Source organism: Muntiacus reevesi, chromosome 17, assembly GCF_963930625.1.
Source record: "Muntiacus reevesi chromosome 17, mMunRee1.1, whole genome shotgun sequence".
NCBI classification, from domain to species: domain Eukaryota; kingdom Metazoa; phylum Chordata; class Mammalia; order Artiodactyla; family Cervidae; genus Muntiacus; species Muntiacus reevesi.
Genome location: NC_089265.1, coordinates 52,030,551 through 52,044,801, shown reverse-complemented (window position 1 = coordinate 52,044,801; position 14,251 = coordinate 52,030,551). Strand labels below are relative to the sequence as shown.

Genomic DNA, 14,251 nt, shown 5'->3' with positions numbered 1-14,251 from the left:
AAAGACGGGGCTACAGGGAGATTATCCTGACTTGCAAGCAGTCTCATTTTTTGCATTTGTGATTTGTGGTGTGACTCAAGACAGTCTTTTATAAATGACAGATTACTTTTTAGTTAGGAAGGGAAAATTATTGCAGTCATATAGCTTGATGATTCAATACAAAGCTAGCAACAAAATCACATCCAAGCCAAAAACTAAATTTACCATAAACCACAGATGACAAAACCATCTCTGTAACCCCAATGTGTACATCTTCATCTTCGCTGAGACATGTTTCACTACATTTCCCCATGTCCTTCCCCCATCCTTACAAAAAAACTCACAAAACAAACATCCATCACCAAGTCAGTGAGCCCACTCTGTTTCAAAGTACCTTTGCCAATTAACTTGAATACTGAACATACACATATACTTAGTGATCAAAGTCCTATGGAAAAATGAAGAAAAATAAAACTTTAGAATTAATTACAACTAATCATCTGGAAACAGGCAATGCAAAGAAAGACAGTGAAAGTGAGGAAAGTGTCAGTCTCTCGGTCGTGTCCAAGTCTCTGCAACCCCACAGGCTGTAGCCCACCAGGCTCCTCTGTCCATGGGATTCTCCAGGCAAGAATACTGCAGTGGGTTGCCATGTGTTCCTGGGAATCTTCCCGACCCAGGGATCAAACCCATGTCTCTTATGTCTCCTGCACTGGCAGGTAGGTTCTTTACCACTAGCGCCTCCTGAGAAACCCCAAGAAAAATGAACAACTGCTTACAAGGCTAAGTTCTTTGGATTTGGAGGAAGGAGTACTGCTGGAGGATGCAATCGAAGCTGGACTGATAGGGGCATCTTTCTTGAGCAGGCGTGTCTTGTCCAGGCCATTCTCTCTCGGGGAATGTGCTGGGCTCCCTCGAGGTGATGACGGATCCTACAAAGGAACATCAAGGGTATCAAATACAGCACAGCACATTCACAATGCCAGAGTACTTGGTGTGGACGTTTCAAGCCAAAAGTCTTCAAAAGCTTAGGAGCAAAAAAATGTTCTGGAACAGACCGTAAGACTCATTAAATTGCTGTAGAAAATATTCAGTATCGAGATCAATAAAAATACTACAAAATTTATCATATTTATTTTAAAACAGCAACAAAAATAAAAACTCTACAAATTTGCAAGTAACTTGTCAAGGAGACCTGTAGACTGACCACAGATGTCTGGTGTGCATTCCTGTTGGTAACAGAACGTATGTGCACTTCATAGACAAGAGTGACAATAAAAAAGGATGTGTAATACACAAATTTTTCAGATAAATTGTGGGTCCCTTTAGAAATTAAGAAAACATTATGGACACTAACTGTTGGGACACTAGTCATTGTTAAAACCGGGTAAGAGCAGGAAGTCAAATGAGCCACAAACATACCTCATTGGAAACGTCAACCACCAAGTTGTCATCACTCTTCTCACCATCGCTGTCCTGCATTGACAATTGAGAAGCATTATCTCCTCCCCCAGCAAAAAAAAAAAAAAAGCAGCCAGATTTACCCTAGATAAAGTTCAAAGTAATTAATTCCTCACACGTTATAAAAACGAACTGCATCAAACAGTGCTAAACACTCTACAACGTACTGCGTTCTTTACTCCTCGTGATGATGCTATGAGATAGGTAATGGGATGATTCCGTTTTAGTTGAAAAGTCAAAGCTTGTGGCTTGTTAGTCTAGAATATCAGGTGCCACCTGGCCTGCCCATGCTACATAATCCAGCCTACAGATGGGCGGGATAGTTCTGTCAGTGTCTTTTAAAGACTGGGTAAGAAGCCACAATTTTGAATTCAGGAGGTTTCACATGAAAATTCAAGTTCTTGGCTTCTTTCGAGCCTGCAGTCTTGCAGGGCACCAGCACCAGAAGTGGAAGGTGGTCTGCGTGCCTCCACACCAGGGGGTCCCATCCCGCTGGCTCCTTCACTGATCTGAAGCAGCAGTCACTGAAGGGAAATGAGCTTTGGTCCATGCTAGGAACACATCTGGATGTCTCTGGAAGTAACATTCCACCAAAACGTGCTACATTCCTCAGCACAGGAGGTCATCCAGACATTTTAACAGGTTGTCTGTGATTTTACATTTTCCCTTAACATTTCTAGCTGGCCACAGAAAATTCTACCACCTTGAAATGTATGGAGGGAAGCAAAAACACCTAACAGAAGTAATACGGAACACAGGTCCTCTATTAGTTGCCAGATGAAATGCTGTTTCCTGGCTCATTCACCTGCAAACACAGGCCTTCAGTCAGCCAACTGACACTCAGCTACAACTGTATTAACTATTTTTCTCTCCTAGAATGTTGCTATCTTGCGGTCTAGTTTTGGTTGGTAACATTAAGAGGGTAAAAAGGCTGTTGATTAAAAAGCAGGATAAACTGCCTCCCCCAAAGCAAAGGCGAGTGAACCTACATAACGAGCTGCAATGTCCTTGTCTTCAGTTTTCTGCTTCTTGCTATCAGAGGAATAGTCTGTGGAGTTTCTGTGCTTCTCAGCACCGCGGAAACTGGCTGATGGGGATACCGAAGAGCTCTGGAATTAGAAAGGGAAGCAGAATTGAGAGATGACCAGTCATTTAACCTTGTCATTTTTAAAAATCACATGAGACTTTATCTCCTTTTTGCTCTTAGTATATGCTCACCAAGCTGTTAAGAGGATACAGGACTTTCCCTACCCACTCTGGGTTGATGCATGCGTGTGTGCTATGTCACTTCAGTCGTGTCAGAATCTATGCGCCCCCATGGACTGCAGTCTACTGGGCTCCTCTGTCCATGGGATTTTCCAGGCAAGAATACTAGAGTGGGTTGCCATTTCCTCCTCCAGGGGATAGTCCCTATGCAAGGATTGAACCTGCATCTCTTACATCTCCTGCATTGACAGATGGGTTTTTTACCTCTAGTGCCACCTGGGAAGCCCACCCTGGGTCAGTACAGCTATGAAAAGATCACTCCCTAGTGGTCAGACGTGACGATGGCAACTCCTCCACTAGCTCCAGAGGCAGGGGTGCAGGGTGGGAGTTTAGAGGAGGAAGACTGAGGGCTACTAAGTGGGTTCCCATTGGCAGGGGATGAATAACTCTAAACCCTTCCTTCCTGTATCAGTCCATCTCAAGGTTTTATATGATTACTCTAAATGCAGGAACCACACATGTAACTACTGCTACTCAAACATTCACTCTTAGGTTTGGTGGCAGAAAAGATGGCAGGCATTATCCATTAAAGGCTGAAGACAGAAGCAAAACAGTACAAGTCAAACAATTTCATAATGTGTACCGATAGCTTCTTGACTCTCATCTATGTCCACTGAGTTCCAATCCTCATTCCCAGGCCATAAGACTTGCTTCAATGCTTCTGCTTTGCTTTCCTACCATGACCCAATGCAATCAGGCTTTTACAACCATTATGCCATTGAAATCATGCACACAAACACCATCTGTGAGGCACTACCTACCAATTTAATGCCAACTCCTATATCTAGTTTTTCCCCTTTCCAGTCTATCCTCCACATTTCTGGGATACTCAAACATATCTCTTTCCAGAGATTCTCACCCTTCCTTAAAAATGACAAACGGTGTCCCACCATCCACAGGGGAAAAACACCCCAACTTCTGAGTGTAGCTGTCTTTCAAAGCCCTTCTCTCTGCCCCACTTCAGCCCGGGGCCTGGTCTCAGAGCTCTCAGCATGCTGCCACTCCACCCTATCCCGTGCCCGTTGTCACTGCACTGGGAGCCTTTTATCCCCCCGGCTTTCAAGAATGTCCTTTCTCTCAGATCTTCCCTTTGAAACCCTCTTTCATCACTCTTAAGAACCAGCTCTAGCTTCACTGTTGGATACCCCCTCAGACACTGTCAGGCAGGTCCTTCCCACTCCAGGCTGCAGACCCCCGATGGGGGGGATACCCAGCACAATGAGTGGCACTGAGCTGCCAAGAATTATTTTTTACGAACAGAAATGACTGCACAAACCCTCAGCACATCTCAATCGTGATCCAAAATTCATGTGGTACATTCCTTTCCAGAGGGCCCCTTGGCTGAACAAATCCATAGGAGGTTGTTCAGCAGAGTAGGATCTAAGGCATGATGCCCCTTAGGTCTGGCAACGTGGTGGCTCTGCCCCTTCTTTGCCTTACTCCATCATATACTTCTACACCCCTTCATTCTACTAATGTGGTGTTTTACAACAAGAAGAAAAATAAGTACATCTGTGTATGATTCACTGAGTCTTTTGATTTTGATACTCTCCACTGAACATTACTGTTACTGGGTCAAAAAGGAAAACTTGATTTTTAAACAATGATAAGATATTTTCTTAAAAATTAATACTAAATGGTAATGTTTATTTATTGGCACACATGGGCAAATAGCTTTTTCTTCTTAAACTGGTTGTTTCAGGAACTGTGGGTAGCACTTTATCTGTGAATTTTACTGTAGAACAGAGTTCTACATGTTGGAGTTTCCCAGTAGAATGATAAAGTAGTTAATTACCACTAGCATTTAAAGGTTAAGCTGAACAATAGGCACTGGGGCAATCAGCAATGTTCTAATAACATAATTGCTCTAGAATCAAATTGGACTTGGCATGGACTCTCATCATGAATCTAACAATTCTACCATTCTGCCACTGGAAGTCCATTTGGACTTTTGCTAGACATGTGAACAGGAGAAACTGGACATTGATAAAGACAAAAATCAGGATTTTACAACAAAAGCTTATTTTTATTTCTCTATTGTTATTTTTTTTTTCTCTACTGTTATTTTAACAGCTTAGTCACTTTAGGTATTTCCTTAACTTATTACATAAGAAACTTACCAGAGTTGCATTATTATGCTTTATAAAACTACAAACTTAGAAACATTAAACACAGATCTTTTTTCCTTACAGTTGCATCATGTAAATTAGCAAAACTGTTATGAACAAAGAGTTACACTGAGAAAGCAGTGGTTGATTTGGAGAGGGCAAAATATCTTAAATGTGAATGGTTAGTAAAAACTTCTAAAAAATAAAACTAATAACCTAGAATTAAAAAACAGAAATCTAATTTTAAAAAGTAAACACATATTGGTAGATTGAAAAAAAGGATGTAGATGTCTAATAAAAGATAAAGAGGAGGGAAACAAAATGAAAATAAGAAAAAATAATAAAATACATGAATCCTATTAGATGGAAATCCTAACTGCTTTGGTAATAAAAGAGAAGCATTACAGTCAGTTATTCCTAACATTATAAATCAGAGTAGCTCAAAATGAGAAAAATTCTTGATCCTAGTCTGAAACCCAGCCTGGACTTTACTAAGGTTTTTGATCAAGTCAGTTGCAAAACTGCTACTCTAACTATAGTTCATTCAGTGTGGAATTAGTCTGGGTCAGGGACACTCAGGGGGAATCTGTCTATGATGGTGGGGGTGGGGAGGACAGAGAAGACAGGCTTAAAGCCAGAAAGACCCTTTCCTGATGTCACAACCAAAGCCCTCCAGCAATTGAAAAGGGTGGCCCCACCCCTTCATCATGACTCTTCTGTCACCTCAAGATCAAAGATGACCAAGTATGAGAAAGAGTTCTATAAAGTATTCCTCCACCCCCAAAGAGGTGGTGGTGTTATAATCAGCTAATTATAATAACAGGTAGCACAGATTTTACCAGCAGGCAAGAGTGTCTCTCTGGAGTCAGACTGCCTGGGTTAAAAATCTTCTTAATAGCCCTGTAGCCTTGGGGATGTTGTTCAGTCTCAATGTGTAGTCAACAACACCCCACTCACTTTCTCAACCAGGGTGCTCTGAAGGCTAAGTGAAAGAAGCCACATAAAGCATAAGGCACAGTCCCTGGCATGTAACTGAGCCTCCACATTATGTACTGTGGGGTTAGTGTGGATCTTCTGTTTGAAGCCTCACATAAGGACTATTCTAAGCATTTGGGAAGAGCTTCCAAGGGGGCACAGTGGTGAAGAATCCACCTGCCAACTGCAGGAGATGCAATCCCGATCCTCCTGGGTCGGGAAGATCCCCTGGAGTACGGAAAGGGGAACCTGCTGCAGCATTCGTGCCTGGGAATCGCACGAGCAGAGGGGCCTGGCGGGGTACAGTCCGTGGGGTCACCGAGAGTCGGACAGACCAAGCGCCCAGGCACACACCAAAAAGCATTTGGGCGGCACTGTCTCTCGGCACAGACACGCCGATGGCCCGTGAGGGCAGGGCTCCCACAGGCTGCTGTCAACTAAGACACAGCTGCCAACAGTCACAGTACTGTTCTGCAGTAATACTTCAGGTAAGACTATAAATACCACCTCCACACTGGACTTTCTAATGTGACTTCAAAGGCATTTCAAGCTAGCTTCACTTTCCAGAGGCACAGGTGCAGTGCTCAGATGTCCCTGCCAACTTACAAAATCCCAACCAGCAAGAATACGCCAAAGGCTGAGCAGACAAACATGATCAAGAACTCTAAAACTCATGTTATGGTTTGCTTGCTCATCAGCTGATACCCCCATCTACTTGGTACCAAAGGGTAAATCCACTTTCAAACACATAAAGAGGATAATTACAGGGCAGAGGGAACCACGAAAATCTGGTCAGGGTGACCGCAAGTCCTGGACTGTCCCCACTTTTCACCTGCTCTCCAGGTATCTTTACTCTCAAAACCAGCCCACTTGAGAGGATGAATATACTTCTACTCTTAACTGTAGTTCTTTCAGCACAGGAATTAGCTTAGGTCAGAGCAATTCAGGGGAAGTTTGTTTATGGCAGTAGGGGTGGGGGGGGAAGAGAAATCAGGCCCCAGAGCCTTGCTGACTCTTTACTGTGCCATGACGAATATCCTCAATCATCACTTCCTCTGAAGAAGACTGATGTCTCAGAAACAGATTACCAGTGACTTTCTTGACTACACAAAGGCCAGATGGAGATCAGCAGGGGCTCCGCCCACCCCTCCTTCTAAGGAGAGGGGCCTTCAGGAGGAGCCCTACCATCCCAGTCACACAGACTTAATTAAGCGTGGCTCCTGGTCCTCAGAGCATTCCATGGTTGTGAAACAGTTTCAACAAGTTCTGAAGCCAAGGGACTATCCTGAATAAACTCTATACCAAACTAACCATACCATCTCTCAGCACATTTCTGACTGAGGTTTTACTGTACAGCATTATGCAAAATCTTTCTTTTCCTGTTCACAGAGCTCTTTTAAACTAATATTTTAACATTTATCTCATTTATAAAGAAATAACCAGGAGAGACAGAGAAAATAATCCTCAAATGGGAAAAATTAAGTATAAAACTTTAAAATGAAATTTATTTGATCAAAACACACGTCTTACCTACTGACTCATAACACATGCAAATTTATGTAAACTAGCTTAAAATTTATAGCATCCTGGTAGTGAAAAGCCTGAATATGGTAGGGCTCTAAGCCAGTCATTGGTTGTCAGTTTACTGCTCATTACAGTAAGACTTTTTTTTTTTTAATAACCTGCCTGATTAAGGAAGTCATTAAAAACACAATCTGTATATAACCCTTATGGAACTTGCTTTTTTCAAATTAACATAAATCAATTCACCTTCAAAAATGACTAGGACTTTTGGAAGACTGCCCTCGTTAAACAAGATTTAATATAATCTCCATGTAAAGTAATGAGTCAGTTCGTAATAAATGTTTCACCTTCTGTAACATTTTGTGAACAACACTTTCTTTTAAAATGGTCTACTGCCCTCTTTGTCTTTCTGCCTCTCTCCTGATAAGAAAAACTCGATTCCAGACTCTTTTGCAGATAATCAAAATTCCATCGAATCGGAGGAATAAGTAAGAAGAGAGGCAGTAACCACGACGGTCATGCTATGGGTAACCGAGTCAAACAGCTATGGGTTGGAGGCCACTTGCTGTGTGACCTTGGACAAATTACTGAACCTCTCCCAAGCTTCCACTTCCAGTGGGCAAAACGAGGATAACAGGAGCTCCTCCTTGAAAGGTGGCTGTGAGGATTAGGGGAAAGTACGTGTTGTGAAACATCTGCAACTCCATGAAGAGCTATTACGTCTTTGGTAATGCGGAAACCACCACACAATCTTTACTCAGTTCACATATGGACTCATTTGAACAAGTTATTTACTGAAGACCCACTAAGTACAAAATACAAAGATAAATAAAATACCTCCCCTGCCCTCCAGTAGGGTTCCATGAGTTAAAAATACTTAGGATACACAGAAGTCCTACATATTTTCTCCTTCATGCAGCAGAATCTATAGCAATTCAATACTTGGTCATTCATGTTTTGCTTCCAAGGTTTCAGCATTATGTATTACTTGGTCAGGAAAAAAAAGCCATAATAATTTATAAGGTATCAATAAAACTGATTTTAAATTAGAACATTATCTTGATGTCCTCTTGGGGTTTCTGGACTGTTATTTCCTCTTCCTGGAATAAAGCTGTTGGCTCCACCCCAGAAATAACATTAAAGACAGCTACTTTAGCTGGCCAGCTAAGCTGCTGGGGCATGATGCTTTGACACCAAAGGTACAGGTTTTATACAGGCACCTAAGCTTCCTCTCTTGACAGCCACTGTCTGCATGTGGTCCAAATTATAGGTCACATGTGGAAGCAACTGGGCAGATGACAGGGGCCAAGTACATTCCATGACCACTGATGGAAACAATCCAAAGCACAGGATGAATTTATTACCAGAGATGGCACAGGATGAACAATCTCCCAGAAACCATAATAAAAATTACCAAGTACACACAAATATTGCACACAAGTAACAAATGTCTTTTAAGCTGTCCAATCACTCCAAAATCATTTCATGCCCTTCAGATTTAATGAACTGCCTCAAGGCTTGCAAGACCTAATATTCCTATGTGCATCTGTCCTCCACCCAGAATTTGCTTCCCCTCATTTATGTAGATTCTATACATCTTATATGCAAACAGTATATAAATTAGTCACATGCAACTGCCACCTTCTGAGATTTGTTTCTCAGAATCGTACCTATAAAATATACCCTAAATAATTCATTCTCCAAATGCCTTATAATCAATGTTACTAGGTCTTACTGATAAATATGATGTGGTACATGAGTCTGATTGCCCTAAACACAAACGTGGGGTAAGTGGTTGGCAAAATTTTCCTTCCTGAATTTTCTGGGAAGGTGAATTGGCTTTAGACCCATTCCTGTACTGTGTTCTTGAATCAAAATATCAACACACTTCTAACAACTGCATGGAAAGAAGGTGAAATAGGGTAGGTGCTCAGAGAAAAAAAGTGACTCAGATTTAAGACTTGGCAAGCTGTATCTTAATGGACCAGAAGCCTCATTTAAGCAACTATTAAAATTTATTGGAAAAGAAAATCTTTTCATGTTGCTGTTTTTTCCCAGTAAAGTGTTTTAGTCTATTAGAAAGGCTAAACATTTTTTCCTCCGAAGAGTGTTAACTCCACAGAGCCTCATATATATTCTCATATATTATGTATGCAAATATACTCCATACAATATCAGAGGGAAATTCACCGAGAACAGAGAAGGAAACAACAGTGTATCAATTTAAAGGTAGGCTTCCTAACAGTTTCAAGGTTGCTAATCAGAAATACAAAATCTAGGTCTTCTTCATACCACTTCAAAAGGGCAAAACAGTTTCAGTGATCACTTAGCCAATCTGGTTAACATCCTTCATTAAAATATCAAAATGGATTGTATTCTAGAACAGAACTAAGAGAAACATTAACATTGGCCATATGCTTCTTGGAAGAAAAGCTATGACCAACCTAGACAGCATATTAAAAAGCAGAGACATTACTTAGCCAACAAAGGTGCATATAGTCAAAGCTATGGTTTTTCCAGTAGTCATATATGGATGTGAAAGCTGGACTATAAAGAAAGCTCAGAGCTAAAGAATTGATGCTTTTAAACTATGGTGTTGAAGAAGACTCTTAAAAGTCCCCTAGACTGCAAGGAGATCCAACCAGTCCATCCTAAAGGAAATCAGTCCTGAATATTCATTGGAAAGACTGATGCTAAAGTTGAAACTTCAATACTCTGGCCCCCTGATGCAAAGAACTGACTCAATGGAAAAGATTTAAGGGAGAAAAAGAAAGGGACAACAGAGGATGAGACGGTTGGATGGCATTACCGACTCGATGGACATGAGTTTGAGCAAGCTCCGGGAGCTGGTGATGGACAAGGAAGCCTGGCATGCTATAGTCCATGGGGTCGCAAAGAGTCAGACAAGACTGAGCAACTGAATTGAACAGATATATATATTTCCAACTTCCCTGGTGGCTCAGTGGTAAAGAACTCGTCTGCCAATACAAGAGACTAGGATATCATCCCTGGGTCAGGAAGATCTCCTGGAGAAGGAAATGGCAACCTGTTCCAGTATGCGTGCCTGGGAAAGCCCATGGACAGAGAGGCCTGACCAGCAACAGTCCATACGAGTTGCAAAGAGTCAGACACAACTTACTCATGTACCTATATGTCTTCAATTTTTTCCCAGTAGCCAGAGTTTTACAAAATTTAAAAGAAACAGGTAAGACTAATTTTAACCAGATTAATTAAACCCAATGTATCAAAAAGTATCATGTCAACTTATAATATCAAAATTATTAATGAAACATTTAATTTTTTTAAGTCTTTAACATCTGATGTGTATTTTACACTTACAGCATATCTCAATTTGGACTGGCCAGTTCTGGTGTTCAATAACACACATGGCGTTTGGCTATCATTAGATGACACAGGTCTAAAACGTCTTCAAGTCACAATAGGAATTAATCCCAATAACTACAAATTTCTGATCTGGCTGCTGTCTACCTTCTTCAATCCAGTTGAAAGTCACCTTCTCCAATTCAGTTGAAAGTCACCTTCTCAGAGTATTGGACATTCCAAAATCTTTTATCCCTTAATGCAGGCTTCTGCCAAAAATGCCCTTCCCTAACCTCTGAGCAGCTAGTGTTTTTACACTTTTTATTCCTCGGTGTAAGTATCACCTTCTCAAGAAAAAGTCTTGCTGGGAACACTATACAACAAGATCCCTCCCAAAAATCTCTATCATAGTCCCTGGTTTACTTCTTTCCCAGCATCTGTATCACAGCCATTCAGTTCAGTTCAGTTACTCAGTCGTGTCCAACTCTTTGTAACCCCCGTGGACTGTAGCACGCCAGGCTTAGCTTTCCATCACCAGCTCCCAGAGCTTGCTCAAACTCATATCCATCAAGTTGGTGATGCCATCCAACGATCTCATCCTCTGTTGTCCACTTCTTCTCCTGTCTTCGATCTTGCCCAGCATCAGGGTCTTTTCAAATGAGTCAGGTCTTCGTATCAGGTGGCCAAAGTACTGGAGCTTCAGCATCAGTCTTTCCAATGAATATTCAGGACTGATTATCTTTAGGATTGACTGGTTGGAACTCCTTGCAGTCCAAGGAACTCTCAAGAGTCTTCTCCAACACCACAGTTCAAAAGCATCAATTCTTCAGCGCTCAGCTTTCTTTATAGTCTAACTCTCACGTCCATACATCAGTTCAGTTCAGTCGCTCAGTTGTGTCAGCTTCAGCATCAGTTTTTCTAATGAATAGTCAGGACTGATTTCCTTTAGGATGAGTTGGTTGAATCTCCTTGCTGTCCAAGGGACTCTCAAGAATCTTCTCCAACACCACACTTCAAAAGCATCAATTCTTCAGCACTCAGCTTTCCATACATCCATACATAACTACTGAAAAAACCACAGCTTTGACTAGAAGGACCTTTGCTGGCAAAGTAATGTCTCTGTTTTTAATATGCTGTCTAGGTTGGTCATAGCTTTTCTTCCAAGGAGCAAGTGTCATTTAATTCCATGGCTGCAGTCACCACCTGCAGTAATTTTGGAGCCCCCCAAAATTAAGTCTGCCACTATTTCCCCATCTATTTGCCATGACGTGATGGGACCAGATGCCATGATCTTAGTTTTCTGAATGCTGACCTTTAAGCCAACGTTTTCACTCTCCTCTTTCCCTTTCATCAAGAGGCTCTTTAGTTCTTCTTTGTTTTCTGTCATAAGGGAGGTGTCATCTACATATCTGAGGTTATTGTTATTTTTGCCAGCAATCTTGATTCCAGCTTCGGCTTCATCCAGCCCAGCATTTCACATGATGTACTCTGCATAAAAGTTAAATAAGCAGGGTGACAATATACAGCCTTGACGTACTCCTTTCCCAATTTGGAACCAGTCTGTGATTCTATGTCCAGTTCTAATTGTTGCTTCTTGACCTTCATACAGATTTCTCAGGAGGCAGGTCATGTGGTCTGGTATTTCCATCTCCTTAAGAATTTTCCACAGTTTACTGTGCTCTACACAGTCAAAGGCTTTGGCGTATTCAATAAAACAGATGTTTTTCTGGAACTCTCTTGCTTTTTTGATGATCCAACGGATGTTGGCAATTTAATCTCTGGTTCCTCTGCCTTTTCTAAATCCAGCTTAAATATCTGGAAGTTCACGGTTCACGTATTGTTGAAGCCTGGAGGATTTTGAACATTATTTTGCTAGTGTGTGAGGTGAATGCAATTGTGTGGTAGTTTGAACATTCTTTGGCATTGCCTTTCTTTGGGATTGGAATGAAAACTGACCTTTTCCAGTCCTGTGGGCACTGCTGAGTTTTCCAAATTTGCCGGCATACTGAGTGCAGCACTTTCACAGCATCATCTTTGAGGATTTGTAATAGCACAACTGGAATTCCATCACCTCCACTAGCTCTGTTTGTAGTGATGCTTCCTAAGGTCCACTTGACTTCACATTCCAGGATGTCTGGCTCTAGGTGACTGATCACACCACTGTGATTATCTGGGTCATGAAGATCTTTTTTGTACAGTTCTTCTGTGTATTCTTGCCACCTCTTCTCAATATCTTCTGCTTCCATTAGGTCCATACCATTTCTGTCCTTTGTTGAGTCCATCTTTGCACGAAATGTTCCCTTGGTATCGCTAATTTTCTTGAAGAGATCTCTAGTCTTTCCCATTCTATTGTTTTCCTCTATTTCTTTGCATTGATCAGTGAGGGAGGCTTTCTTATCTCTCCTTGCTATTCTTTGGAACTCTGCATTCAAATGGGTATATCTTTCCTTTTCTCCTTTGCCTTTTGCTTCTCTTCTTTTCTTGGCTATTTGTAAGGCCTCCTCAGACAACCATTTTGCCTTTTTGCATTTCTTTCTCTTGGGGATGGTCTTGATCACTGCCTTCTGTACAATGTTATGAACTTCTGTCCATACTTCATCAGGCATTGTGTCTATCAGATCTAATCCCTTGAATCTATTTGCCACTTCCAATGTTTAATCGTTAGGGATTTGATTTGGGTCATACCTGAATAGTCTAGTGGTTTTCCCTACTTTCTTCATTTCAGTCTGAATTTAGCAATAAGGAGTTCATGATCTGAGACACAGTCAGCTTCTGGTCTTGTTTTTGCGGACTGTATAGAGCTTCTCCATCTTTGGTTGCAAAGAATATAATCAATCTGATTTCGGTATTGACCATCTAGTGATGTCCATGTGTAGAGTCTTCTGTTATGTTGTTGGAAGAGGGTGTTTGCTATGACCAGTGCATTCTCTTGGCAAAACTCTGTTAACCTCACAGCCATTATTTTGATTATTTGCTTGCCTCTTCTACTTGACTACAAATTTCATGAAGACAGGCATTTTGCACTTGGGTTTGTTGCCTCAATTAAAGGCTGCTGAACAAATGAACGAATGCAAAACTTGATCTCTTCAAGTATCAATACTCATGCATACATCTTGTTTTCGTATTATTTTTATTATCTTGAGAGCAGAAATTATACATTCTTAAAGGTTGCGTGTTTTTGGCCTTTATTCTCAGCATTCAGTATAATGACTGTCATGGTCAGAATAACAGCTGGGGGTAGGGGTGGTTGGTTCAGGTGCACACAGTAGGCACATCCAAAGGAGACAAGTAGCCTTCGTAAGTGATAATTCAGAAAACAATGTAGGTGTTAGGGGAACCAATGACCGAAACTCCCTGCCCTTGCCAGGCACGAAAGCAACCACCTGCATGAGTTATTGTACAACAGGAGGTCCTGGTAAGGAACACGGAGCTAACAAGTTACCACCAAACCAAAGAATTTGGCAAAGGTCCAAAGAGGAAACGCCAGTCCATATGTCCTACCAATCTTCAAGAATCCTTCTCACAGAAGTCCACCTTGGCTGAGCAATGCCTGTGCCACCGAGAAGGACCCTGAGTCAGAGTGGTTGATTAGAGACAACCCAGAAACTAATCCCATC

At 41.5% G+C, this 14,251-nt stretch overlaps 1 protein-coding gene across 7 annotated transcripts in view; it reads right to left on the bottom strand.

The window, feature by feature from the left end:
* The window catches only part of LOC136148383 (transducin-like enhancer protein 4), a 150,025-nt gene that overhangs the window by 16,923 nt on the left and 118,851 nt on the right, over window positions 1–14,251 (bottom strand). For all 7 annotated transcript variants that reach the window (XM_065907889.1, XM_065907890.1, XM_065907893.1 and 4 more), the window contains 3 exons: window positions 2,430–2,549; window positions 1,402–1,455; window positions 759–911 (listed from right to left, as the gene is read on the bottom strand). In XM_065907889.1, coding sequence (XP_065763961.1) covers window positions 759–911; window positions 1,402–1,455; window positions 2,430–2,549 — 327 coding nt within the window. The remainder of the gene's footprint in view (window positions 1–758; window positions 912–1,401; window positions 1,456–2,429; window positions 2,550–14,251) is intronic.